Source organism: Aspergillus multicolor, assembly GCF_047715735.1.
Source record: "Aspergillus multicolor strain CBS 133.54 unplaced genomic scaffold BDW74scaffold_4, whole genome shotgun sequence".
In the NCBI taxonomy this organism is placed as follows: Eukaryota; Fungi; Ascomycota; class Eurotiomycetes; order Eurotiales; family Aspergillaceae; genus Aspergillus; species Aspergillus multicolor.
The window spans coordinates 160,175-184,525 of NW_027395955.1; the positions used below are offsets into that span (position 1 = coordinate 160,175).

General features: G+C 51.2%; 11 protein-coding genes across 11 annotated transcripts; 6 read left to right on the forward strand and 5 right to left on the reverse strand.

Annotated features, from left to right (window-relative positions):
* Positions 1-261: 261 nt before the first annotated feature.
* BDW74DRAFT_97779 (deubiquitinase OTU2) lies at positions 262-1,646 on the reverse strand. Its single transcript, XM_073734216.1, has one exon. The coding sequence runs from the start codon at positions 1,395-1,397 to the stop codon at positions 369-371; it is 1,029 nt and encodes a 342-aa protein (XP_073586892.1). The 5' UTR covers positions 1,398-1,646; the 3' UTR covers positions 262-368.
* Position 1,647: 1 nt separating this feature from the next.
* On the forward strand, positions 1,648-3,153 carry BDW74DRAFT_97780 (short chain dehydrogenase/reductase family). The gene is made up of 4 exons (XM_073734217.1): positions 1,648-2,059; positions 2,134-2,368; positions 2,450-2,753; positions 2,818-3,153. Exons 1-4 carry the CDS (start codon positions 2,030-2,032, stop codon positions 3,035-3,037), a joined length of 789 nt encoding a protein of 262 aa, XP_073586893.1. The 5' UTR covers positions 1,648-2,029; the 3' UTR covers positions 3,038-3,153.
* Positions 3,154-4,736: 1,583 nt separating this feature from the next.
* On the forward strand, positions 4,737-6,763 carry BDW74DRAFT_146976 (putative potassium uptake transporter). The gene is made up of 4 exons (XM_073723455.1): positions 4,737-5,119; positions 5,205-5,967; positions 6,023-6,066; positions 6,115-6,763. The coding sequence occupies exons 1-4, from the start codon at positions 5,115-5,117 to the stop codon at positions 6,374-6,376; spliced, it is 1,074 nt and encodes a 357-aa protein (XP_073586894.1). The 5' UTR covers positions 4,737-5,114; the 3' UTR covers positions 6,377-6,763.
* A 346-nt stretch (positions 6,764-7,109) lies between these two features.
* On the forward strand, positions 7,110-9,970 carry BDW74DRAFT_97936 (alpha,alpha-trehalase). The gene is made up of 5 exons (XM_073734218.1): positions 7,110-7,362; positions 7,428-7,500; positions 7,557-7,678; positions 7,732-9,473; positions 9,531-9,970. The coding sequence occupies exons 1-5, from the start codon at positions 7,195-7,197 to the stop codon at positions 9,682-9,684; spliced, it is 2,259 nt and encodes a 752-aa protein (XP_073586895.1). The 5' UTR covers positions 7,110-7,194; the 3' UTR covers positions 9,685-9,970.
* On the forward strand, positions 9,954-11,508 carry BDW74DRAFT_146982 (uncharacterized protein). The gene has a single exon (XM_073723456.1). The coding sequence runs from the start codon at positions 10,257-10,259 to the stop codon at positions 10,773-10,775; it is 519 nt and encodes a 172-aa protein (XP_073586896.1). The 5' UTR covers positions 9,954-10,256; the 3' UTR covers positions 10,776-11,508.
* A 1,107-nt stretch (positions 11,509-12,615) lies between these two features.
* BDW74DRAFT_166002 (isocitrate lyase 1) lies at positions 12,616-14,332 on the forward strand (the record flags this gene model as incomplete). Its single annotated transcript, XM_073726488.1, has 3 exons — positions 12,616-12,819; positions 12,870-13,025; positions 13,076-14,332. 3 exons carry the CDS (start codon positions 12,616-12,618, stop codon positions 14,330-14,332), a joined length of 1,617 nt encoding a protein of 538 aa, XP_073586897.1.
* Positions 14,333-15,043: 711 nt separating this feature from the next.
* Positions 15,044-16,365, forward strand: BDW74DRAFT_97962 (phosphotransferase family protein). Its single transcript, XM_073734219.1, has 3 exons — positions 15,044-15,521; positions 15,600-16,205; positions 16,254-16,365. Exons 1-2 carry the CDS (start codon positions 15,128-15,130, stop codon positions 16,064-16,066), a joined length of 861 nt encoding a protein of 286 aa, XP_073586898.1. The 5' UTR covers positions 15,044-15,127; the 3' UTR covers positions 16,067-16,205; positions 16,254-16,365.
* Positions 16,366-16,476: 111 nt separating this feature from the next.
* On the reverse strand, positions 16,477-18,590 carry BDW74DRAFT_97965 (NRAMP family metal ion transporter). The gene is made up of 3 exons (XM_073734220.1): positions 17,862-18,590; positions 17,538-17,809; positions 16,477-17,490 (listed from the first exon to the last, which is right to left on the reverse strand). The coding sequence occupies exons 1-3, from the start codon at positions 18,504-18,506 to the stop codon at positions 16,617-16,619; spliced, it is 1,791 nt and encodes a 596-aa protein (XP_073586899.1). The 5' UTR covers positions 18,507-18,590; the 3' UTR covers positions 16,477-16,616.
* Positions 18,591-19,693: 1,103 nt separating this feature from the next.
* Positions 19,694-20,076, reverse strand: BDW74DRAFT_146989 (uncharacterized protein). Its single transcript, XM_073723457.1, has one exon. The coding sequence runs from the start codon at positions 19,923-19,925 to the stop codon at positions 19,704-19,706; it is 222 nt and encodes a 73-aa protein (XP_073586900.1). The 5' UTR covers positions 19,926-20,076; the 3' UTR covers positions 19,694-19,703.
* Positions 20,077-20,403: 327 nt separating this feature from the next.
* On the reverse strand, positions 20,404-21,328 carry BDW74DRAFT_174868 (putative thiol methyltransferase; the record flags this gene model as incomplete). Its single annotated transcript, XM_073728152.1, has 2 exons — positions 20,404-20,760; positions 20,831-21,328. The coding sequence occupies 2 exons, from the start codon at positions 21,326-21,328 to the stop codon at positions 20,404-20,406; spliced, it is 855 nt and encodes a 284-aa protein (XP_073586901.1).
* A 221-nt stretch (positions 21,329-21,549) lies between these two features.
* BDW74DRAFT_97992 (putative SNF7 family protein (Cta1)) lies at positions 21,550-22,483 on the reverse strand. The gene is made up of 2 exons (XM_073734221.1): positions 22,360-22,483; positions 21,550-22,244 (listed from the first exon to the last, which is right to left on the reverse strand). The coding sequence occupies exons 1-2, from the start codon at positions 22,423-22,425 to the stop codon at positions 21,660-21,662; spliced, it is 651 nt and encodes a 216-aa protein (XP_073586902.1). The 5' UTR covers positions 22,426-22,483; the 3' UTR covers positions 21,550-21,659.
* Positions 22,484-24,351: the final 1,868 nt, after the last annotated feature.

Consider the following 24,351-nt stretch of genomic DNA (forward strand, 5'->3'; position numbering starts at 1 on the left):
TCTTATTTTCTAAGCTCAGTCAGTGTCTTGCGCTGTACTGTACTCTTATGGCGCTCCTTCAGCAAATTTAGCTGTCCTGGACTCGAAAAGGCAGCGACTCTTCTTTTTCCGTGTATATATTTATATTATATTTTTACAACACCTTAGCCGCTGATGTATGATTGATGAAAAAATACCTTATTGCATTGGTTTCCTATATTGGATTGCGTCAGAGTAGAAAGGAGTATTTGCTACAAGTCCAGTAAAAAAACGTAGTTTAACGGAGAAAGCTCGCAGTGATATATATCCATGAGCAAACTAGATGATGTCCAGACACCACCCATCTAAATATTAACCAAGTCTATGTACGATCGCTTTTATGTGCATCATTAGTTAACCCTCGCCGTCAAAGCATTATAGTGCTCCCCAAGCCCATACGTATGCCGATAATATGCCAACCAAATCACTCTCCTCTTCCGCTCTTCCTCATCCAAATCCCCATCCGCATCCCCAGACTCAATCTTCTCGATCCTTCCATCCCCCTGAACAACATTAATCTCGACCCCGTAAGCCCTTGCAATAGCCTGCAGCTCCAACTGCCCGCCCCACTCTGCCGTAAGCTTAATCTTCCGCGTGTAAGCATCAATCGGCTCCTCCATAAACGGCTCGAAATCGTCCTTATGCTCGCTAATAAAGTCCGCCGTTACCGCACGCACAGCTCTGTACCCATCATGTTTAGGACTCGCAACTGTATCCACGCGGGTCTGCGTCGTCGATTGCAGGATGATTCGCGAGGGGTCCGGACGAAGACCGAGCCCCATTTCATCTAGTTGTGTCGCGACCGCGGAGAAGAGACAGTGCCCGTCCGGATTGATTTCAATCTCCTTGAGCTTCAACTTTTTGAACGCTGCGTCCATCGCCTCTTTCTCGTTTCCGCGATGGTTTGTTTGCGTTGAGGCTTCTTCTTCGGCTTGCGCGGCGGCTGCGGCTTGTTCGGCGGCGCGCCGCGCGAGACGCGCTTTTTGTCGGTTTGGCTTTTTGCCGCGGGAGCTTGTGCTTGGTGTTGAGGATTCTGAGGAGGGGGTTGGTGAGGGTGATGCCGAAGTCGATGCTGAATCTGGTGTTGGTGGTTCGCCATCTGCACTTTCCTCCTGTGTACTCTCCGACTCCTTGGTATCGCCGTTCGTTATAGCTTCGCCATCCAAATCCAGATCCTCTAGATCGTCGGCAGGTGGTTCCGTCTCGCCGTTCAACCCCGCGATCTCGGCCTGGTGGCGCTCCGTAAGTTCTCGTTGCAGCCGGTCGCACTCATCATTGATCCCGCGGCGGGTTTTCTTCGTCGCGGACTTTTTCTTCTGTGTTATGCGGGCTTGTAGGTCTTTTTGCTCCTTGCGGTGGCGGGAGAGGAGGTCTTCCATTCTATGTGTTTGTTCGAAGGTGTCGGAGGCGGGGCGAGGTATGATGCGGTGACAGAAGACTATCGGGGTTTTCGTAAAGTGGAAATGTCGAGGTTGTTTAAAGAGTGTCTAGTTGTCCGATATGGAAACGATTGTAGGTTGTGTGGTTTGTGAGAATGAAGCAGTGAAAATGGGCTGATATTGATCGATGACCCTGCCCGAGAATCAAAACTTGTGCCCCACGATGTCCCACTTATTTGGCCCCGAATTAGGCAAAGCGCGCTTTTATGATCTATCACATCTGGGGTAAGATTGCTCGCTGCTACAACACCTCCCCTAGGTTTGATTAAGCACTGTAATTGTAGACAGCTCGGCAGCCGCTGTCAACGTTTCAACGATGTTTCCCCTGACTACCCAGTCTTGCCTTTGCCGGAGATCACCAAAGACGATCGGTAGTTCTCCGTGACAACGGACTAACATTGTTCCTTTCATGAGCCTCGGCCCAGCTCGGTCTGGGGTTGCTCTCGGTTGTCCAGGTGGGCGGAGGCAATGCCTCGTTCTCTTTGTACATAGCCCTCGAGACATCACTTGAGCCATATATATTCACAATTATCTCTCTCTACTCAATTCGCATCACCAAACACCCACTCATAATGGACATCCGGAGCCTATTCGACGTCAAGGTACGCCGCTCCGATCTCCGCATATCCCTTGCCGTGCACTGTGTAATACACGGTAGCTAACCCGCACACCGTAGGGCAAAGTGGTGCTGGTCACCGGCGGCGCCAAAGGCATTGGCCGCATGATTTCCGAAGGCTACGTCACCAACGGCGCAACCGTATACATCTCGTCCCGGGACGCCAAGGCGTGCGAGCAAGCCGTCCAGGAACTCAATGCGCTTGGCAAGGGCAAAGCGCACGCTATTCCGGCGGACTTCTACAAGGAGGAGGATATCAAGAAGCTTGCGGAGGAGTTGGGGAGGAGGGAGAGCAGTACGTATATCCTACCCCATAATCTCCATGGTCATGCCGCACCTAAAGAGAAAAGGCTGGGCTAATTGATGCTTTGGCTAGAACTCCACGTCCTCGTTAACAACTCGGGCTCGAACTGGGGTGCGCCGTATGACGAGTACCCGTCTGCTGCGTGGACGAGGGTTCTTACGCTGAACCTCCACCGTGTCTTTGACCTGACGAAGCTCGTTACGCCCCTGCTGGAGAAGGGCGCTGCGCCGAATGATCCTGCGCGAATCATCAATATTGGAAGTGTTGATGGGTTACGAGTTCCTGCGTTGGAGACTTTCGCGTACAGTGCTAGCAAGGCGGGTCTGCATCATATGAGCCGGGTGCTTGCGAATCATCTGGGAAAGAGGAATATTACGTATGTGGCTACCAACGATAGCCGTTTCCAAGGGGATAACTTCACTGATACTGACTGCTTCTAGATCGAATACTCTTGCCTGCGGTCCATTCCAGAGTAAGATGATGGCGGCGACGTTGAAGAGCTTCCAGAACGAGATCGAGGCTGGTATTCCGCTCGGACGGATTGGAACGCCGGAGGATGTTGCGGGTGCTTGTCTGTTCTTGAGTAGCCGGGCTGGAGCGTATATCAACGGATCGACTATCACGGTGGATGGGGGTAGTGTCGTTGCTGCCAAGCTGTAATGTATATCTTCCGGTTGTATGTTTGTATAGAAATGATTAGACTTTCTGGCTAGTTTCTGATGGGGATACATTCCCTGATTTACTTCCTAGTTGATGCTCAAATGCAGTACTTTGAAGGGCATGCTACCTATCGCATTGCTTATACTATCTCGAACGACACGTCCCGTTAAATGCTGTAGTATAGTTCTGAATCCGCCCTACGTCATGACATCGGAACCACACTCTTCAGGTAAACCTTCGTACCAGCAGATGACCACCCAGCATCCCATCGGATCGCATAGACCAATAGAGCAGCTGACAGCCGATACGAACCTCCGCGCTGCTTCGCCAAGGACAATAACAAGTCCGACAGTCCACTGCCGACCCAGCGGTAATAATGGCCGGACCCGTCAGCGGTGGAGGCTGAGCACACTGCACCACCTTCCATCACAGAATCTTAAAGCCAGCGGGACCAGCAATTGGCCTACAATATTCCCGCGCGCGATAACGGTGTAAAGGTAAAATGAGTAGCATGCGATGGATCCGTGGGGTGGGGAGTGGCGGTGGTTATGGATTGGGTTTGGTAAATGCCTCACTGGAGCCAGCGATAGGATGGTCTACTCCGTACCCGGCTTTGACTGTCAGGTTCCTTCGCGGATGACATCGGGTAAAGTGTAAGCTCAAATAAAGGGTGCCGATGGCTAGCTCTTGACGGTGTGGCTTTTGCTAAGCCACGATGGGATATAAAGGGCTGTCCCTTTGTTAGGGATTTAGGGTCTTTCTGCAGCGCTGATCGATTTCTCTACCTCACCATAGCTTGCTCGGTTCAGATATAGGACGAGGGGTGCCCTGCTGGGTCAACGCTGACGGTGAGCTGAGCTGAGAAAATATGTGGAAGATCCCACTGAATTTTATTCTCCTGCACTGTGAGCTTTCGGTCCATTTCTCTTGTTTTAGGTGTGATACTGATATTTGCAGACGTGTACATCATCTTCCTTGGTCTCCTAGGGCTTGTAGTGTTCTTACCTTACGGCAATGTGAGCGCCATCGACTCGTACTTTTTCGGTGTCAGTTCCTCGACGGAGTCTGGAATGAACCCGTACGTCAACTGTGTCGTTTGCGACTGAAATTGGTAGATGGGAAAGGAGAGCTAATTGAACGATTCAGTGTCGATCTGAAGGAACTCAAAACCTACCAGCAGCTCTTTCTATACTTCATACCTATTGTCTCGAACCTGGGCTTCGTCAATATCCTTGTCGTTGTCGTACGGCTATACTGGTTTGAGAAGCGGCTGAAGGAGATAGGTATTCTTCGTCTGCATCTCACTATCGTTCGTGTCTACAGCGCTGATGCTCTTGTCGCTGTCAATAGCGCCTTCAGTTCTTCGCCCACGCCGGCACGCATCTAAAGAGAAGGCCACACAGTGTGATCATGAGGCACAGTATGATCGAATTGCGAGTGGATCTGAGCTAGTCGACAACGGGTCTCTGGAAGGGAACAGCGCCTCAGAAAAGATACACGAAACAAGTAAAGGAAGCCTGAAACTATGCAGGAAACCTACAGTGACCTTCGGCGACACCTCAAAGGCCTTGTACATTCCTCCACCTTGGGAACGTGATAGAGGCTGTCCTATAATTGAGGTTGATCAAACCCCTAGCAGAGATGGTTCGTTGTCCTTTCCAGTATTTCGTGCTCATTGAGAAGACTTACGGGACCATCAGACACGGAAGACTATGCAGGCAATAATAGGAGTGACGAGAGAAGCCGTCGACATCAGAGCAACATATCTCTCCATCGGACTAGTACGCTCACTTTCGACCGGACTCCAAGTAGACCTCATGAGTCACGGATTCGGCCAGCTGTTTCACTCTCCAGGGCCGCAAACCTCCCAGATATTTCGTCACAGGCTACGTTAGGGAGAAACTCGCAATTTTTGAACCTCACGACTGAGGACCGGGACCGTCTTGGAGGTATTGAATACCGCAGTCTTCGCCTGTTGTTAAAAATTGTCATAGGTATGTGCATCACGATGCGCGAGGCGAGCGAGCAATGCTAATATCAAGCAGCATACTATGTGAGCCTCAACTTACTGGGTAGTATGTGCCTATCAGCCTGGATTCAGCATGCGAATGCCAAATATCGAGACTATCTCAATGAATGCGCCCTCAACAACACCTGGTGGTACGTACCAGTCGTTACAGGCGACGAGTCGCTACCCGTTCGATTTTGACCAGTTCAGGGCCTTTTACTCGGCACAGACGATGGCGAATAACTTAGGGCTTACCTTGACGCCGGACTCAATGGTATCTTTCCAAGACGCAACATTCCCGATGTTCGTCATGAGTTTCCTTGCGTATGCCGGGAACACTCTCTATCCGTGCTTTCTGCGACTGGTGATATGGATAATGTTCAAGCTTGTCCCAAAGAATTCGTCGCTCAGAGAACCGCTCAACTTCCTGCTCAGCTACCCACGGCGTTGCTATGTGCTGCTTTTCCGCAGTCGGCCGACCTGGGCCTTGTTTGGAATCATTTTCATCTTGAACTTCGTCGATACTCTTCTGATTCTTCTCCTGGATCTCGACAATCCTGCCGTGAACACCGTCCCCGTCGGACCACGAGTTATGGCAGCAATTTTCCAGGCAGCATCGGCTCGGCACACTGGCACAGCCTCATTCAACTTAGCAGATGTAAACCCGGCGGTGCAGTTCAGTTTACTCGTTATGATGTATATTGCGGTCTTTCCCATCGCAATGACCATTCGATCGTCGAACATATACGAGGAAAAAGCGCTCGGAATCTACTCTCCAGAGCCGGAAACAGACGAGAACGGGAAGGGATACATTTTGACCCATATGCGAAGACAGCTTAGCTTCGACCTGTGGTACATCTTCTTGGGTATATTCTGCATCTGCGTCGCGGAATCGAAGAGGATCATGAACCCTGCTGAGCCGGTACGTTTTAACTTTCTGCTGTGCGCCATAGCTGTTGATTCGCTAACAGTAGCAGGGTTTCTCCGTTTTTGCAATTTTCTTCGAAGCCGTGTCTGCATAGTGAGTTCTTCCTATTCGCCGTACATGATAAGAATCTGACACACGCAGCGGCAATGTCGGGCTTAGCTTAGGATACCCTGGGACTTCCACATCCTTCAGTGCCGAGTTCTCAGTCTTCAGCAAACTCGTGGTCTGTGCGTTGATGATCCGAGGACGCCATCGAGGACTGCCGAGTCAGCTGGACCGTGCAGTCCTCCTACCGGGCGACCGCCTGATAGAGGATGACCATGTAACCTTTCGTAGATCGAGGAGCTTGTGGTCGGAATATCGCCCGTTGAACTTGAAGGTTCGGCGGTACCACACCCGATGACACCTATAGTAGGAGCTCCTTGCTGGTCTGGCGATCGGTGAACCGGTGAAGTGGCTTGGCTTGGCAGGCGTGGGATAGACTACCGGACTTAAGCTTAGATTTCAATAAATCCTGGACAGCTTCGTGATAGAGCAGACTTTACGCTGTCAGTTCTGACAGTTGCAGGGCGCTAGCGTAGAATGACTGAGATCATAATGGAAGAAGTGAATGAAGATCAGACAGGTGGGGTGGATGTATCATATCGAGAGCTGGTCGGACTCGTTTAGTCCGCGGAAAAGCATCACGTGGCTCAACAATAAGCCCAGCATCAGCTGCCCCTTTGTTGTTGCGGGTATGAGGAATGAAAGAACTGTTAAATATCAACACGGTCTTTACGGCCACCTTTAGAATTCCTGTCACAACCAAAAAAAAAATTGGCCACTTGAGCGGCTTCTGTTACCGCATATAGCAGCAGCAGTGGAGAGGTTAGGTAGGTTATGTCATCCATGGCGGGCCCATGCCGTCATAAGGCCTGGGAGCAACTACTTCATATCCTCGTTTCACAATTTCCTATACCCAATCTTCTTCATACAACATTGCACACTCCCTGTCTTTACTGGCTTCAAACAACTAACTGTTTTCCTCCGCCAAGGTTTGCTTACACCTTGACACATCGCATCATATCAGCCGTGATCTTGGCCGCCGATATCTTATCTCACCGACTACGCGGGGCACGGTACTGCAGCTCACCCCTAGAGCTTCCGCTAAGCATTTGTCTTTCGACCTACCTTTTCCTCTTTTTCGAATCAATCACGCAATAACGAGCGATATTCAATACAATGGATGACTCGGTACTTCATACGAATCCGCCATCGAACGGCATCAACGGTGGTGCCCAGCACCGACGGTCCAGCTCAGGTGGTGATCCTTTTCAGCACCCGGACCTTTACTATGGAAACGCTGAATCGATTGATCGGATAAAGAATCGCCGCCGGGCGTTCTCTTCGGTATGTGATGTTATGGTCTGCGACTGCAATGGCAAGAGCACTACTGACTGGTAGCTGGTCGATAGAGCTTAAAATCGTTCAACCACCAAGAAATCCATGACATGATTGGTGACCGTAATACGAGACGTGGTAGCATGGGTGTGTATCTCAGCGGTGAAGCTCTAGGAAACTGTGTATTGATTGTTTGTTGACAGACCCAACGTCTGGCAATCCTCGGAAATTTCTTATCGATGTTGACGCAACCCTTGAACGTTTGTTGGAAAGCGAAGACTCTGACAGGAACATGCAAATCACTATTGAGGATGCTGGTCCTAAGGTGCGTAGAACTCTTTCCGTGGTTGCAAATGGGCGGCACTGACCTCTGTCTAGGTTTTCTCCCTAGGAACGGCTGCGTCCCATGGATACAATAGATTTGACGTGCGAGGCACTTACATGCTATCGAATCTTCTCCAGGAGTTAACAATTGCCAAAGACTATGGCCGTAAACAGATTGTCCTTGATGAGGAGCGTCTATCTGAGAATCCTGTCTCTCGACTTTCGCGACTCATCAAGAACTCATTTTGGAACTCCCTTACTAGGAGAATTGATGGACGTAACATCGAGGTGGCTGGAAGGGATCCCAAGGACTGGACTGATGATCCCCGGCCACGCATCTACGTTCCACCTGGAGCTCCCGAGCAGCTGGAGTATTACAGGAGAATTGCTGAAGAGAGACCTGAACTTCGCCTTGATGTACAAGAGCTGGCTGCGGACATCACACCCGAATATGTGAGAGACTTAAACGAGAAGCCGGGACTTCTCGCTCTGGCCATGGAGGAGACGAAGGATGAGAAGACTGGGAAAGTCGACTTCTCCGGTGTCCCCTTCGTGGTCCCGGGAGGACGATTTAACGAACTCTACGGCTGGGATAGTTACATGGAGTCACTCGGACTTTTGGCTAGTAACAGAGTTGACCTTGCAAAGGCTATGGTGGTCAACTTCTGCTTCTGCATCAAGCACTATGCGAAGATCCTCAACGCCAATCGTACGTACTACCTGACGCGTTCCCAGCCGCCTTTCTTGACGGATATGGCTTTGCGCGTTTACGACCGCATCCAGAATGAGCCAGGCGCTTTGGACTTCCTTCGCCAGGCGATCCTGGCCGCCATTAAGGAATATTACAGTGTCTGGATGGCCGAGCCACGTCTGGACCCTGTATCCGGCCTGTCACGGTACCGTTCGCCAGGTATTGGAGTACCGCCTGAGACGGAGGCTTCGCATTTCCTTCACCTTCTCACCCCATACGCGGAGAAGCACGGCATGGAATTCAAGGAATTTGTTCAGGCCTACAACACTGGTAAGGTGAAGGAGCCCGAGTTGGATGAGTACTTCATGCACGACAGAGCAGTCCGAGAGTCTGGGCACGATACCAGCTACCGTCTGGAGAGAGTCTGCGGCAACCTCGCTACTGTTGACCTGAACTCTCTCCTGTACAAGTACGAAGTCGACATTGCTCGAGTAATCCGAGTCTACTTCAAAGACAAGCTTGAGATCCCAGTTGAGTTCCGCACACCGGCTACCAAGGATATCCAAAGCGAATCATCATCTGTGTGGGACCGCCGCGCGCGCAGAAGAAAGATGAGAATGGATACCTATCTTTGGGATGAGGGAAAGGGAATGTACTTTGATTACGACACAGCTAGACAGGAACGAACAAACTACGAGAGTGCCACCACCCTCTGGGCGATGTGGGCTGGATTGGTTACGCCGCGCCAGGCTTCCGCAATGATCAGCAAGGCCCTTCCTCTCTTTGAGGAGTTTGGTGGAATTGTCTCAGGTACCGAAAAGTCTCGTGGCGCCGTTGGGTTAGATCGACCTACTCGGCAGTGGGATTATCCATACGGATGGGCACCGCAGCAGATGCTTGCGTGGACCGGGTTTGCCCGGTATGGTTATCAGGAAGAGGCCGAACGACTGGCCTACAAGTGGCTCTACATGATCACTAAAGCGTTTGTTGACTTCAACGGTGTCGTGGTCGAGAAGTACGACGTGACCCGACCTATTGATCCTCACCGGGTTGATGCCGAGTACGGCAACCAGGGCGTCGACTTCAAGGGCGCTCCTCGAGAAGGGTATGCCCCCATCTCCTAACTGTATTTGATTACAAGATGCTGACTATGGTCCTTTAGATTCGGCTGGGTCAACGCAAGTTACGTATACGGCCTGGACATGCTCAATGCACACCAACGACGTGCCCTTGGTGCTGTTACCCCGTGGGATACATACAGCAAGGCTGTCTCTGCGCAGGGGGGTGACCACGTGTTTGAAAACAAATCCGAGTAGATGATTCCGCTTTACTTAATGTCTGACGACGTTATGCCCTGCCTGATACTGATTCAAAAGCCTTTGTTACCGAAATACGGGACCATTGGACATTGTCAGGAGTTCCATTGTTATTAAAATACCTTAGATATAGCTACTTGTTTCGAGCTTGAGAATATGTTGGTTGATGAACGGATTCAGAGTAGATCAAGATATCTTTTTTTGAGTATAATATTATTATGGACCTCCAGAACAAAATGCTTCGGAGTACGAAAATTACCCTAGTTTACCTATAATAGACGCGTCCATTCTTGTGGGTTAGCGACGCAGGCACCAGTGGCACTTTTCGCATCCACCAACCTCAGTGCCGTTTCCAGATCAAGATGGACATATTCCAGAAACTTCCGCCAGAGCTCATATTATCTATCCTCATCTACTCTGCAGACTTTCTTGGAGTTGACAGCCTTCTCCAGGTCTCGCCGTAAGTTCATGCAGTGTTTGAAGAACAGCCTGTGCTCATCGTCGAGCACCTGCTGGCAACATGCCCGTCCACTGTACATCAACTACATCATCTGGTTCGCACAGTTGCCCTCATGCACACTCCAACATTTAAACCACCTGGATTCGACGAATTCGTTTCAAGTTCGTCCAATATCACCACTATAGACAGTGACGCGCCAGTCCGCGAGATAATCCACAATGCAACCCAGATTCAGCGGCTCGCATGCGCTTGTCTATCGAAGGCACTTCAGAATTTCATGGCCGCACACAGCACCATCCTTCCAGCCATATGGCAAGGAAACCCCATTGTGAATGTGACCGGAAATAGCTCTTTTGCATGGATAGAGGAGTTCCGCGTTAACCGTGCGTTATGGCGCTTCCGGCTATACTCGGATATTTGGCATGCCAGTAAACAATGGAATTGGACTCTCGATGACATCGAAAGGATTCCGGCGCTCAAGTATATCAACGAGCATGCTAGGGTTAGCTACGATACGCAGACTGTGGCAACTATCCTCCGGGAACTGGGTGTCCCTAGTCTGGGAGAAATACAGCTTGACACGATCAGTATATTTGACAGCAAGCCGTTCCCACTCTTTGCCTCTCTGTAAAAACCACCATGCAATGCCATTATCCACGAGTATTGTGATTTCTGGCCTTGCCCAGCTGTGCCAGAGGACGTTGACCGAAAGATTCGTTAAGGCATGTCCTTACGCGAGATCAGAAGGTTGCGCGCGGCTCCGCTGTACGCCCAAATGGTGACACAACTTGCATGGCCTTCGAATTTCGTTGAAACAGACGCCAATCCAACGGGTCTGGATGACCTGCAGCCGTTTTATAGGGTGGGAGTTTTCATATGGGATAATTGGCGGATGTGGTTAATGGGCCTGGTCGCTGGAAATGAAGAGTTGCGCCGGCTGTTCCAAGCGCACAGAGACAGCGAAGGTGCATACTTAGGATGTGTTGAGCCCGAGAACCCTGAACTGGAGGTCTTGCAGAAGCGTTGGTGTGCTTTGGTCGGTAAAACGGTGAGGGTTTGTAAACTTGAGCCAGAAGCTGTTGGATGAGATTCGTCTTTACTGGGTCAGGGCATGTCGGTATCACCTAGGCTGGTATATACACTAGCAAACCATACTAAAGATGGAAAAGCAAACAAACAGAGCAAGCGCTATATGATACAAAGCCCAAGCACCTATCCAAACTGCTAGCACCAGTTTCAATAAGACACTCGTGAGTCAGAGCAGTCGTCGAAATAACACGGGCCGGAGCTCCTTATTCTCCCGAGGATGTTCTCGTGGAGCCACAGTCATGCATTGCAGCTGATGATTCGACGGCGAACATCTGGAGTTAGATATATACCTCATAGCTTGACCTATCACATCTGCGGCGCTAGTATACTTTGCAGAGCCTTGGTGACGAACGGCAGTTCAGCTGATAGCTTGTAGACTAGTTCTGATAGGCGTCAGAGCTTGTGTCAGTACCCAAGTTGTGCCGAGGTTGAGATCAGCTTGGACCTGGAAGGTTGGTCAGGAGCTTATGGCATGTGCTCGGCTTGGAACCGCTTAGTCAGAGTATAGTCTTGTAAGATATGAGGGCTTCGAAGAATTATAATGTGTTAGGAGATGACTATGAGTGTTGAAGTTGATTTAGAGCTGGAAATAGATTGTAGATGGCACATGGTTGTACGGCAATAAGACGTATCTGAATTACACAGATTACTATTGAGAAGGGTGGTCGCTTGGCAGCCGTACGGTATGTATTGTCACGGGGTCTTTGGCACATGTTTTGACGTCATCCGAGACTCTTCTTCAGCCCTTCAGTTCTTGGGTCTTCATCAATTACCGGTGCATCCTAGAGACAGAGAAACGCTCACTCGCAACCACGGAAGATGCTGACCGCAATCTCGCCGCTCGCCCCAGTACCCTCGTCAATCCGGGGTTCTGGGGGCTGGGGCAAAGACCGAAATCCTGGGCTCGGACATGGTTCGGCGTGGCAGTCGTGGCAAGCAGCCTGAGGCAACAGTCCTTTAGACCGAGGAACAAGCAGCTCTGGATCCTCTCTACCGAAGCTACAATGGCCATTCACATACCCGGAGCTGGCTTGTGAACCTGGGGATGGGCTGCGACTTTTCGCCGGTTGCAGGGCGGCCGGGTCTGCCTGGTGGTTTTCCAGGCCTTCCTGTCTGTCCCGCTGAGCCGAGCGTTTACCGACCAAGAGTCATACATACTGGAGTCGTCATTGCATATAACTGCGTGCTTTTCCCCGGTTTCTGGCTTGTGATTCTTGTATCTTGGACTTTGACTTTGTTGAAGCTATAATCTCTCTCTTCCTCTCTTTGCTTCCCGTCTGATCGGACCCTTGTCAGCTGTCGCGTGCTCTACTTTCTACTGCATTGACAGCATCACTTGTATACTATTTCTCTCAAAAGTTATACCGTTGAATATTGTCATCATGGGTTACCTTGAAGACGAAGATAAGCAGTATTGGGATGAGGTTGCCGCTGTTAAGAACTGGTGGAAGGACTCCCGATGGAGGTACACCAAGCGTCCCTTTACTGCTGAGCAGATTGTGGCCAAGCGTGGAAACCTGAAGATCGACTACCCTTCAAATGTCCAGGCCAAGAAGCTGTGGGGGATTGTGGAGCGCAACTTCAAAGTTGGTTCTTGTCCTTTAGATTATGCTTGTATAGCGCTGACACCGCCCAGAACAAAGAAGCTAGTTTCACCTATGGCTGTCTCGATCCCACCATGGTCACTCAGATGGCCAAGTACCTCGACACCGTCTATGTCTCCGGCTGGCAGAGCTCCTCTACTGCCTCCTCTACCGATGAACCCTCTCCCGATCTTGCAGACTACCCTATGGTACGCTCCTCTCCATACTACATTGTTTAGGGCTGGGCTAATGGCAATAGAACACCGTACCCAACAAGGTCAACCACCTCTGGATGGCACAGCTCTTCCATGACCGAAAACAGCGCGAGGAGCGCGTCACCACCCCCAAGAGCCAGCGTGACAAGGTCGCCAATGTTGACTACTTGCGACCCATCATTGCCGATGCTGATACCGGTCACGGTGGTCTTACCGCCGTCATGAAGCTGACCAAGTTGTTCGTGGAGCGCGGTGCCGCTGGTATTCACATTGAGGACCAGGCTCCTGGTACCAAGAAGTGCGGTCACATGGCTGGAAAGGTGCTTGTGCCCATCAGCGAACACATAAACCGCCTCGTGGCCATCCGTGCCCAGGCCGACATCATGGGCACTGACCTGCTCGCCATTGCCCGTACCGACTCCGAGGCTGCCACCCTCATCACCTCCACCATTGACCACCGCGACCACGCCTTCATCATCGGTTCCACCAACCCCGACATCCAACCCCTCAACGATCTTATGGTAATCGCCGAGCACGCCGGCAAGAACGGCGCAGAGCTGCAAGCCATCGAAGACGAATGGCTCGCCAAGGCTGGCCTCAAGCTCTTCGACGACGCCGTCGTCGACGTCATCAACAAGAGCCCCCTCCCAAACAAGAAATCCGCCATCGAAAAGTACCTCTCCCAATCCAAGGGCAAGTCCAACTCGGAAGCCCGCGCCATCGCCAAGAAAATCGCCGGCACAGACATCTACTTCGACTGGGAAGCCCCCCGCACCCGCGAGGGTTTCTACCGCTACCAGGGCGGCACACACTGCGCCATCAACCGCGCCGTGGCATACGCGCCCTTCGCCGACCTCATCTGGATGGAGAGCAAGCTGCCCGACTACAACCAGGCCAAGGAGTTCGCCGACGGCGTCCACGCCGTCTGGCCCGAGCAGAAGCTTGCCTACAACCTCTCCCCCTCCTTCAACTGGAAAAAGGCCATGCCCCGCGATGAGCAGGAGACCTACATCAAGCGTCTCGGCGCCCTCGGTTACTCCTGGCAATTCATCACCCTTGCCGGTCTGCACACCACCGCGCTCATCTCAGATACCTTCGCCAAGGCGTACAGCAAGCAGGGTATGCGTGCGTACGGCGAGCTGGTGCAGGAGCCTGAGATGGAGAACAATGTTGATGTCGTCACGCATCAGAAGTGGTCTGGTGCCAACTATGTTGATAACATGCTCAAGATGGTCACCGGTGGTGTGAGCAGTACGGCGGCCATGGGTAAGGGCGTGACGGAGGATCAGTTCAAGTCATGAATATTTTTGAACTTGTTCGCGTGATTTTGGGTAGGGGTTTCGGTTCTGGATAGTTCTATGCATTGTTCTTTTCTCTTCTTGTATCTTGTTCTGAATTGAATATATCCTATATATACTGTTACTCTTCGAGTATTCAGCTATAAGACAGTCAGTAGTGCTAGTAAAAGCGGCGTAAATATCTAGGGGATCTGACATGGTGGAGTGCAGGACAAAGGAAAGGGTCTCTCACATGATATGCTGAGTAAGCTGAATTCCAGACCCTAAAGCTGGAGCTTGGACCCACTTTCTTGGTTCCATCCACTCTCAACCATAAACAAGATGGCGACCCACAACCATACCAACTATCAAGCTCGCCTTGATTTCATCAAGAAATTGCTCCTCGAGCATTTCCATTTATAGGTACCCAAATTGCCCATTGGGTGATCCTGACACTAACTTGCGTTGCTATTAGGAAAATCCCGATGTTGTACCTATTCAGTACGATCCAGAAAGCCCGTTCAAGTACAATAACTTTGTTTATCGAGTCACTCTTAGAAGTCCAATCAATGCGGATCGGATACCTACAGATGGAAAGCCTGGCTGTGTCCCTATTCCCCCGGGCACCAAGGAGTTCGCCATGCATCTAACCAACCCACACGCCAAAGGAATGAACCAAAACACCCGTGTCGAAAATGAGGTCGCAATCATCACTCTCGCCGCCGATGCTCTCAAGGACTTCGAACCACATGTTGTCCCTTCCATATACGGATGGGGCACTGCTGCAACCGGCTCTCAAGGCTGGATTCTTAGGAACTGATGCCAGGAACCCCTCTAGATGAGCTAATCGACTCCATGGATGCTCAAGAGAGAGCTTGTGTTTTTGAACAGATGACAGCGTTGCTTAAGGCCTTACAGAGCTATAAGCTACCTGACCACATCATATTCGGCAGCGTGACGTTTGATAAGGACGGTCACATCATGAGCACCGCCATGACTAGTGTCGGCGCTGGACCTTGGCCCGCGTTTGAAGCCTCATTTAAAGGTCGTCTCGAAGTGGCCCTCGCTAAGGCCGAGGCAAATCCTTATATCAAGGGCTGGCATGCTAATGGCATCCGTGAACGGCTTAACGCTTTTGTTGACCAGGGTGTCCCCGCCCAGTTTGAATCTTTGACCTCACCCCAAGATAGGGCCATTATACATGCGGACTTTAGTGAGTTAATCATTGAGACTGGCTGTATTAAAGAGTTCTATTCTATTATTATACTAATTGTGCTCCGTTTTACTGCAGCCGCGAACAATATCCTCTACGACACAAGCACAAAACGCATTACGGCACTTATCGACTATGACTTCGCGTATATTCTACATCCCTCTTACGAGTTCCTCCGCTCCTTCGATGGAGCCGGGGGTCAATTTCGCGGCTGGTCCGGTGACGAAGACAGCGAACAATCAGCGCTGAGAGACGCAAAACTCAACGGGTTTCCATCACCACTGCCGGAGTCCACCAAAGACGGGGTGCAGTGGGAGATGGCTCAGGCGTGGGAAGTTGCGCTTATAAAGCTCGATGTGAAACGTCCCAGCGCTATCCCGGGTATCGAGAACGTGGCGGATGTTGATTCTGTCCTGCGCACAATTTTACCCTGGCGTCTTAGCAATCCAGATATTCTGAGACTGCAGTCTGAGGCTGTTATTACGAAATGCAGAGATCAGGATGAGGAGCAGCTGGTGAAGTTACTGGATCACCTCGGCTTCTGATTATATACGGCCGTTTCTCTGAGACGGCAATCTCCAGAGCATTATTGAGACAGAGCTAATACTTGCTAGACATTTGATCTCACAGGGACCAAATACAGCTGTAGAAACCCTCATGCTGGAGATCTTGAACAATCTCTAGGTGAGCATAGCATGCTGATGGTAGTACCTGGCAGCTCATGCGGCCCAGCAGGTTCTCATGTTTGTACCCTTTTTGGCGGCGAGGATAGGACGTACAAGTGCACGTGCACGTCCGGACGAGGCTCAGGGACATCTACTGCTACTAGACGCATTCGACCAGTTGGGAAGGGTCTGGCAATTGTTCTGTCGAACAACGTTCAACAGGTATCAGCGATATGGCGCCGAGATATGACGTAATTTCTATGCCTAGGCTACTTTCCGAGCTATTCCTGTGGTACGAAACTTTGTCGGAACATACTGCGCTCTGGTGCGTAAGCTAGATATCTTGGATAGGCGCTACCTACCTACCTACCTATTTTCTCAGAACATATCCATGATAGAACATGAGAGTATTAGTTAGATAGCTTATTGCTTAAGCCTTCCCCATCCCTACAAGAACAAGCAGAGCTACATTCATAACCGCGATGACCAGCCAGACGACGACGGCAATGGTCGACACAATGAAGCCGTTGCCCATCTTGACGCCCTCAGTTGCATTGACTGCACCGCTGTCATCACCCTCCGCGGCGCTCTGGGGCTGATTCTGCTCATCTACATCTGCATCCGCATCATGCACCCGCTCCACAGGAACAGTCATGTACCGATTGCGGCAGGTAAAGTAAACAAGCGGCGCACTGACGAACGGCAGGATGACGCTAAGCACAACCTGGCTGGCTGTAAGCGTTTTGTTAAGCCCTTCTTTGCCTACAGCTCCAGCAATGATGATACTAGGGATGATGCTGATAGACCGAGTAATAAGCCTGCGGAGCCAGGGGCGGATACTCCAGTTGAGCATTCCCTCAGAGACCATCTGGCCAGCCATAGTACAGACAATACCAGCGGACAGACCAGAAAGAAGTAAAGCGAGAGCGAAGACCGTGCCCGCGGCCTTGGAAATGGAACTTGAAAGCAGATCGTAGATGCCGAAGAGGTCTGCGTCGTCGGTTGCAGAGGGGGAGTTGTAGAGCGAGGCACCTGCGACGATGAGGATGGAGCTGTTGACGAAGAGGGCGAAGGTGAAGAGGGACAGGGCGAGTTCGATGATGGAGTATTTCATGCAGCCGCGGATGGCGTGCAGGGAGGGGCGGTACTCGACTTCGCCGTTTGTGCTGCCGATGCAGGCGGTTGGGTTTGCGTAGCCGGAGATGACATCGAATTCTTTCAGGCGCGCTTGTACTATCCCGCTGCCCAGGAACATGGAGTGTGGCATGACGGTTGCGCCGAGGATGCCGCAGCTTTGGTAGAGCCTGTCGAGGTTAGCAGGTTCGTAATGAGGTATTGGTGGTGTATCTACCCGTTGGACTGGACTATGGCTGAAGATGGGAGATAACCGCGGAAGACGTCTCCGATTGATTGCTCTTTGATGAGGGAGAGCTGGATGCAGAAGCATATGACCACTCCTAGCACGAGGGCCATGACAAAGAACTCGAATAGCCGGAGCCCCCACATGGAGCCATTTGGTCTGTAGAAGATGAGGATGAAGAGGACATCCACAATGCTAATGGCACAGCCCGCAACAAGGGGGATGTTAAGGAGGAGATTTAGGGAGATTGCAGAGCCAACAACCTGAGCTATTGTTTAGCGACCTTTGAATGACATCGTAGTGAAGTGTCCGTACCTCTGCTATATCCGTCGCGACAATAGCTGCCTCCGCAAAGATGTACAGGACAATTGTCAACCACCGGGGAAGATGCTCCCTGCAATTCTCCGCAAGGTTCAACCCCGTAACCGTTCCAAGCTTTATACATAGCGATTGCAGGAAGATCGCAAAGAGGTTCGACAGGAGGACGATAAAGAGGAGGGCGTATCGGAAGTCCGCACCGGCTGCGACATCGGTGGCATAGTTTCCAGGATCGATATAAGCAACGGCGACGAGGAATCCCGGTCCAACGAAGCGGGCGAACTTCACGAGGCTCTGGAGGACACGAGAGGGAATTGTAGAGATGTGTGGGAATGATGGAAAGACACGGCGAGGCGAATCACTGTTTCTCTCGGGCTGATGCCCGGAGTATGCAGAGATCGCCCCGCCGGCTGTGCCCGCCTTGAGGGGTGGCTCGTCCCTACTGTCGGGGGCTGGGGATGGGCTTTCGGTCACCGATACGCCGCCTCCTTCGCCCAAGCCGGTTGTATGTCCTCTGTGGACTCTGGAATTGGCCATGCCGTTGAAGTCCTCCCGGGTGGTCGCGTCGGCATTAAGAGGCGGCGGGTTCTGGTTCCAGCCTGGGTGCTCGAGAGTATCGTCGGTTCGTGAGGGGCAGTTCATGGTGGGTGACACAACGGTCTCGGTACGGTACGGTGGAGGGGAAGAATACTCGGTCGGATTCTAAGGAAACACAGGGCAGTGAGAAGATGATTGTTATGTCAAGCTTCCGTCAATAATAACCCGGGGCGGACTTCCCGTCCGAGGTTGATTTTGTGGGCGATGTGAATTGCGCTCCAAAGCCCCGGCATTGCCCGAGTCGCAGGCAGCAATCGCTACGCGGGGACTAATCTAGCGACGGCGATGAGGGGAAATAAGAAAAGGCCCGGCTCCTCATCGATAGAGGATTAACTCTAGCTAAATGCTAGAGATATGTCAAGCTACGCCAAGAGACGCACCGGATTAAGCTACAAATAGTCGGCTTGGCACGGCTTTGACGACTGTTTTCGGGTCGGCCCTGACCACCTCGCAACCGCAAGTATCCTGTCCAGACAGCTCATCCATCCTCACCAGCCTCCTTTGAGATTCTCTGGCCGGCCGGGCAGTCCACCGTCCGAATTGGTGTATTAGGCGAAAATCTCGAAAAATCCCGAATAGTTAGGCGCAGAATAGTATAAATCTCGCCTTTGCTGTTATCCTGCCAGTTGGTAATGCCCTTTCAATGATACCTCTAATAGCACGAGTATCAGCTTAGCTTTATGACTAGCATCAGTGAAATCTATGCCGCGATACCTTGGTGTCATTGTCGATCCGCAGGAAACGGAACTCGAGTCCGTCTGAAACAACGCCGTAGACAACGGCACCATGGCCTCCGATCCTTCTGTGTCCATGCACCATTGCTACAGCAAGGTCAATAAGGTGTGAATGCGCTTCTCAAGCTGGATAACTCACCCATATATGCAAGACACTGCGCCATGCTGGCCGGTACATTCCCAGCCCCTTGGGCTGCCTGGATGACCACGAGCGTTGCACAATCTTCCTTCTCATACTTGATTTGATAATCCACGATATCTCTCAGAAGCTTGACTTTTCCTCTATGCGAGATGCGCAGTGATAGTTCCCTATCCTCTATCTACCAAGGCAAATCTGGTGGATGAGGGTTTGATGCTTCAACGATGAGTTCCTCCTCTAAAGTGCAATCAGCAACTAGTAGGTCGATAAACGTTCGGCATGCTCTTTTGTATCGTGATGAGGTAGGTCTGTAAGCCCTGAGAAACCTTTGGAACATGGTCTGAGAGTAATCGCAAGTTAGACATAGTATCAACATAAATTCAGGAATGTTAGCGATACAATTATCATACCGACCATCCATGGTAGCATCAGCATGTCCTTCTCGTCAATGGTGAAGAGCGTGCGAGAGCGACTCTCTTCTAGGCCGAAAATGTCCTCTAGGTCCTTCATTGTGAGGGTTTCGGCTTCCAGTATTGCTACCTCCTTCCCTCCAGAAAGATCTAACGGCTTCTTGTTGTATCTTCTCAGCATTTCTGTCTCATTGGGACGGCGCTGGAAGTAAGCTTGGATGGTCTCCTTTGAATCTGATCCAGAAAGAGAAGCAAACCATTCCCGTATATGACCATTTGCTCTGACGCGCCGGGTCACTGGTATTCTATGAAGAAAGGCTTCTATTACTTCGAGCATCTGCTCACCTGGGGATAGGAGACTCTGGTCCAAGTCAAAGTAAAGAGGGTGGAATTGGGAGAAACAAGGTTGTGTTGAGTCTAGAGTAAAATAAATGAGGAAGATGTTCCGGAAGGGACTCTAGACAGTGAGACTACGATCATCTGCACCTTAAGCGAGGCGTTCAGAAAGCCAACGGTGCTATCACCGTCTGACCCTATTGTTGAATCTTGATCTTATAGACAAATGCATAGTATGGTTTTGTTGACCTAAGATGTCAAAAGTTCTTGCTACTAAACTGACATATGTATCTAGAAGACCTATTCCATCTAACGAGCCAAACCTAACGACGTCTCCAGATAGAAACCATATCCAACACCTCGCCCTCCTTGCTAGTTCCGGAATCATGCGTCTTCGCCGGCTTCCAGTACGCCACTCGTTCTAGACCGTTGTCACTTGTCTCGCGGAGCGGATCACTCTTACAATTTCCCTTTGCATCATATTTGATCTCTTCCCCTGGATGGCTGAGATGCTCCATGTACGCCGCCGACGGCGAGGCATGAGGCGGCCCGGGAAGCGAGGGATCCTTGTGCCGGGGAAACTCAAGACAGACGAGATTCCCGTGCGGCGAAGGAGCAAGCAGCTGCGTGTATCGTAGTGCCCAAGACGGACGCAGCGAGCGCGGCAATGCGCAGAAGAACTGGATAGAGGTCAGCCTTCTGCTACTCATTGCTCCAAGGTCATTGGCCCAATGCAGTGCCGGTGCCTACCGTGTAGTCGTAAATAAGATCGAACTGATTCCCATCAATACCGAGTCCCTCAACCCAGTCACTCGCGAAGAAGTCTCCTTGGATCCAGGTCACCTTACCCCTGCCTATACTCGCCTCTCGCACGGGGTACTTCTGCTCAGCGCCTTCTTCTTCCTTTTTACACTCCTCGAGGGCACTTTGGCTATACTCCAATCCGTAAGCATCATACCCGAAGCTCGCGAGGAGGAGGACGTCAACGCCTCTTCCACACCCGGGAACTAAGGCTTTCTTCCTCTTGGGGTTGCCTTCGCTGATACTTGTATGCAGCAGACCACCAATAACATCTCGCTTGCCAGTTAAGACTTCTTCGAGTGTGGGATTGGGTGTTCGCTTATCCCAGGGCAGGACAATGTTCTCGCCTTGGGCCCACAGCTCTTCCCAGCCTGTGTGCGGGTTTCCGGCTTCGATGTGCCGGTCCAGAGTATTGTGGACTTTCTCAAAGTCTGCTTGGGAGGGCATGTTGGTTGGATGAAGGGATATGAATATTGCTTTAGGGGTAAGATTTGAGGAGTGATTGTATGCTAGGGATGATTTCACGGTTGAGGGGTTGTGTGGGGTCCCGAGGCCCATAGGCCCATTTATCTGGGGCAAAGAGAAGCATCTGGAATGCTTACTGCTGATATGACAGGCATGATGCACCAGGGTTGGAACAAAACACTCCTGGACCGTACGCGGATGGAATGATTACAAATATAAAATGTTGTTGAAAAGTTTATGAGTACGCCATGACCTGAACTGATAGCGACCCAAACTCCGATGCTCCCGTAATTTAGTAGAGAATCAGCCTGTATTATCCCAAGCCGGTGGCAGGTTCCTTGACCTTAGTCTGCTCTGGAGGTTCATCAATAAACTGAGGCGGCGCCACCTCATCCTGCATGAAGCTAGGGATGGCGCTTTCACCCATTGAGCTCTCGAACAGACTATCCTCGCCTAAGGCTTCTAGCTCTGCATCAAGCTCCGCCTCGTCCACGTCCTCGGGGACGTCATACGCCCGGGAGATACTTTCATTGATCTCATTTCCGATGTCCATCAGGTCTGCCATCTCGTCCTGCATGCGCTCGATCTTGTCGATATCAATATTCCCATATTGCTTCTTCAGGGTCTTTGTTGTCGTCTTCATCGCGTCAACCGTCGTCATAACATTCTTCAGGTTGTCCTGCATCATCCCCGCTTGCTCCATATTCCAGGATTGTTGGGAGAGCTGTTCACGTTGCGCTTCGTACTGTTTCCGGCGTTGTAGGACCTTGAGCGCCTTCTGTTTGATTGCGTTTTTGCCTGGACCATCGCGCATCTTGGAGAGCTTGGACTGGTACGACGAGAGCTCGGAATTTAGGGCTGCGAGTTTGACATCTATGCTAGCGATGCGATTATCGACCTGAAAAGCATCATTAGACAAGATGAGAAAGTGGGGACGACGGCGTAGATGATAGAGGCGTGGAGGGCAAATGCGGGGACGGCGCGCACATCGAGCAAAGACAATGCTAACGTACATTTGAGATAGCGCCCTCCAGCGTCGGCTTCGGAGCTGCATTCTTTGTACCAAATAACCGATTCATTTTGGCGACAGTGATGTTGGTGAAGAGGACAGCGTCCGGAGTACGGAGTAGACGCAGGTTAGATGTGACTTGGAATGTGTACCTGGGCGGGCTGGGCTCGGCTTTCCCTATTTCAGTAGGTGGGCAGCCAACACCGCCCAATAGAACCTGCCTTTCTGCCTTCAGGCGCCCGAGTCGCCGACAGATATCGTCAAGTGAGCATGAATAATCCCATGCCGCGTTCGACTGCAGAGACTGCGCAATTGTTCGTGTCTTCAGGTACTAAGATTTACTTGACTCTCTACTTCATAGATATAGGCTGTCGCTATCGCGTGTAGTTCTCGTTATCTATCGATCCATATTAATAATACCGAGCGCCGTCCAGTTACCCACTCCTCCCACCGTTCTCCGGACACACTTGAAACGATCGGTCGCGGTCATCCCCCTCGGATTATTCACAGCTCTCCTCTCCTCTATCCCCTGTCCTTCTCGCTATTTTATTTGAGACCATTCCCCGCTACGTGCGATTGGGCTTGTTGGGTATCTCTGCCCGCTGTCCAAGATCACAGATTCCGGCCGATCCAGACACTCTGTCTCCAGCACACCTCAACTAGCGACGTGACTCGATTGCCCGCCGCACGTCAGCCTGCCAGCCTTGCTTCCTGTCCTGTGTCGTTGGATGACCGCCCTCCCTTAAAGTGACGGTGAGGTCTCGTGCAGCGCACAAGAGCTACCAGAGCGATTCGCATCTCCTGTGACAGCGAACTTCCTTCTTTCCCCGGGTCGTCGACGGTACGTCCGCGCCTGTTGTGTGGTGTTTTCTCCCCCACGTAAATTTATCCCTCTCAGCCGCCTACCTCTGCTCCCTCGCTCACTCGGAACTCTACTCCTAAAATTGTTGTTTTTGACGAGCTCCGCGACAGCCTTGTGATATGCCGCCCTGAATCTCGAGACCATTGCTGACTGGCTACCTGAAATTGCAGCGCTTGGTCGCTCCGAAACGGCATAATTCACCGACCATTAACTATCGCCTTTTACTTCCAACCGACTGTCTCTCCCGTGACGGAATCAGCCTCAAACGCTAGCGTGATATATGAGAACGCCTTCTACACGTGTATCTTGTGCATCACACGAGGGCCCCATAGATCGATCCTCCATCCCTTCCCCACCTCTCCACCCTCTGCCCATAGCGTTCGTTCGTCATTAAAGCCTGGGCAAGAAGTCCGGTTGAAAAGCTTGTGATACCCCTTTCTTCTTTCCATGAATCGTCTCTTTCGGTTATATAATCCAACATGTTCTGGCGCTTTGGGGGATATGCGAGTGTCTCCGCTATCGACTCCCTTTTGGACAAACCCGATGTCAGCCTCGAAGACTTGCTAGATGAGTCCGAGCTGATTCAGGAACTCAAACAACTAAACACGAAACTTATAGAATATTTACGAGAGGATGATGTTCTCAGAAAGCTTATGGATTATGTGATCGCTCCTAGTCTGGTGAACGAGGATGACGAGGATGACGATGCGGACACGCCCAATAAGGAGGAGGGGACTGAACCGAAGGATGATGAATCCGAGACCAAAGAAAGGAAAAGCGATCCCTTCAGAGAGGCGCTGGGCCCTGAAGATCTCGAGCGCATGGAAAAGGAGCGTCTCAAGCGGGCCTATGTTGCGTGCGAGATTCTCTCATCTGAAGTATGGTCTATTCTAGACTCGACCATGGCCAACCCCGAGCATTTGCGAAATTTCTGGCGTTTTATTCGGCGCCCAGCCCCCCTCGATTCTATCCAAGCGAGCTATTTCACGAAGGTGAACGAGACACTCTTGGACAAGAAGACGGGGGAGATGCTAGAGTTGCTGAAGTCGATGAACGATATTGTACCAGCAATTCTTCAGCATGTTGATAACCCTATGGTGATGGACCTTCTATTGAAGTTGATTAGCTTGGAAA

What these genes read in the sequence shown, in the direction of transcription:
- BDW74DRAFT_97779 (XM_073734216.1), bottom strand. Translation starts at nt 1,397, where the DNA reads ATGGAAGACCTCCTCTCCCGCCACCGCAAGGAGCAAAAAGACCTACAA.
- BDW74DRAFT_97780 (XM_073734217.1), top strand. Translation starts at nt 2,030, where the DNA reads ATGGACATCCGGAGCCTATTCGACGTCAAG. An exon ending in GGAGCCTATTCGACGTCAAG is followed by an intron (nt 2,060 to 2,133) that starts GTACGCCGCTCC and finishes CGCACACCGTAG; the next exon opens with GGCAAAGTGGTGCTGGTCAC. An exon ending in GTTGGGGAGGAGGGAGAGCA is followed by an intron (nt 2,369 to 2,449) that starts GTACGTATATCC and finishes TGCTTTGGCTAG; the next exon opens with AACTCCACGTCCTCGTTAAC.
- BDW74DRAFT_146976 (XM_073723455.1), top strand. An exon ending in TCATGAACCCTGCTGAGCCG is followed by an intron (nt 5,968 to 6,022) that starts GTACGTTTTAAC and finishes TAACAGTAGCAG; the next exon opens with GGTTTCTCCGTTTTTGCAAT. An exon ending in TTCGAAGCCGTGTCTGCATA is followed by an intron (nt 6,067 to 6,114) that starts GTGAGTTCTTCC and finishes TGACACACGCAG; the next exon opens with CGGCAATGTCGGGCTTAGCT.
- BDW74DRAFT_97936 (XM_073734218.1), top strand. Translation starts at nt 7,195, where the DNA reads ATGGATGACTCGGTACTTCATACGAATCCGCCATCGAACGGCATCAAC. An exon ending in GCCGCCGGGCGTTCTCTTCG is followed by an intron (nt 7,363 to 7,427) that starts GTATGTGATGTT and finishes GCTGGTCGATAG; the next exon opens with AGCTTAAAATCGTTCAACCA. An exon ending in TTGAGGATGCTGGTCCTAAG is followed by an intron (nt 7,679 to 7,731) that starts GTGCGTAGAACT and finishes ACCTCTGTCTAG; the next exon opens with GTTTTCTCCCTAGGAACGGC.
- BDW74DRAFT_146982 (XM_073723456.1), top strand. Translation starts at nt 10,257, where the DNA reads ATGCACACTCCAACATTTAAACCACCTGGATTCGACGAATTCGTTTCA.
- BDW74DRAFT_97962 (XM_073734219.1), top strand. Translation starts at nt 15,128, where the DNA reads ATGCCAGGAACCCCTCTAGATGAGCTAATCGACTCCATGGATGCTCAA. An exon ending in CATTATACATGCGGACTTTA is followed by an intron (nt 15,522 to 15,599) that starts GTGAGTTAATCA and finishes GTTTTACTGCAG; the next exon opens with CCGCGAACAATATCCTCTAC.
- BDW74DRAFT_97965 (XM_073734220.1), bottom strand. Translation starts at nt 18,506, where the DNA reads ATGAACTGCCCCTCACGAACCGACGATACTCTCGAGCACCCAGGCTGG. An exon ending in TCGCGACGGATATAGCAGAG is followed by an intron (nt 17,810 to 17,861) that starts GTACGGACACTT and finishes ACAATAGCTCAG; the next exon opens with GTTGTTGGCTCTGCAATCTC. An exon ending in GCCATAGTCCAGTCCAACGG is followed by an intron (nt 17,491 to 17,537) that starts GTAGATACACCA and finishes TAACCTCGACAG; the next exon opens with GCTCTACCAAAGCTGCGGCA.
- BDW74DRAFT_146989 (XM_073723457.1), bottom strand. Translation starts at nt 19,925, where the DNA reads ATGCTGAGAAGATACAACAAGAAGCCGTTAGATCTTTCTGGAGGGAAG.
- BDW74DRAFT_97992 (XM_073734221.1), bottom strand. Translation starts at nt 22,425, where the DNA reads ATGAATCGGTTATTTGGTACAAAGAATGCAGCTCCGAAGCCGACGCTG. An exon ending in TGGAGGGCGCTATCTCAAAT is followed by an intron (nt 22,245 to 22,359) that starts GTACGTTAGCAT and finishes GATGCTTTTCAG; the next exon opens with GTCGATAATCGCATCGCTAG.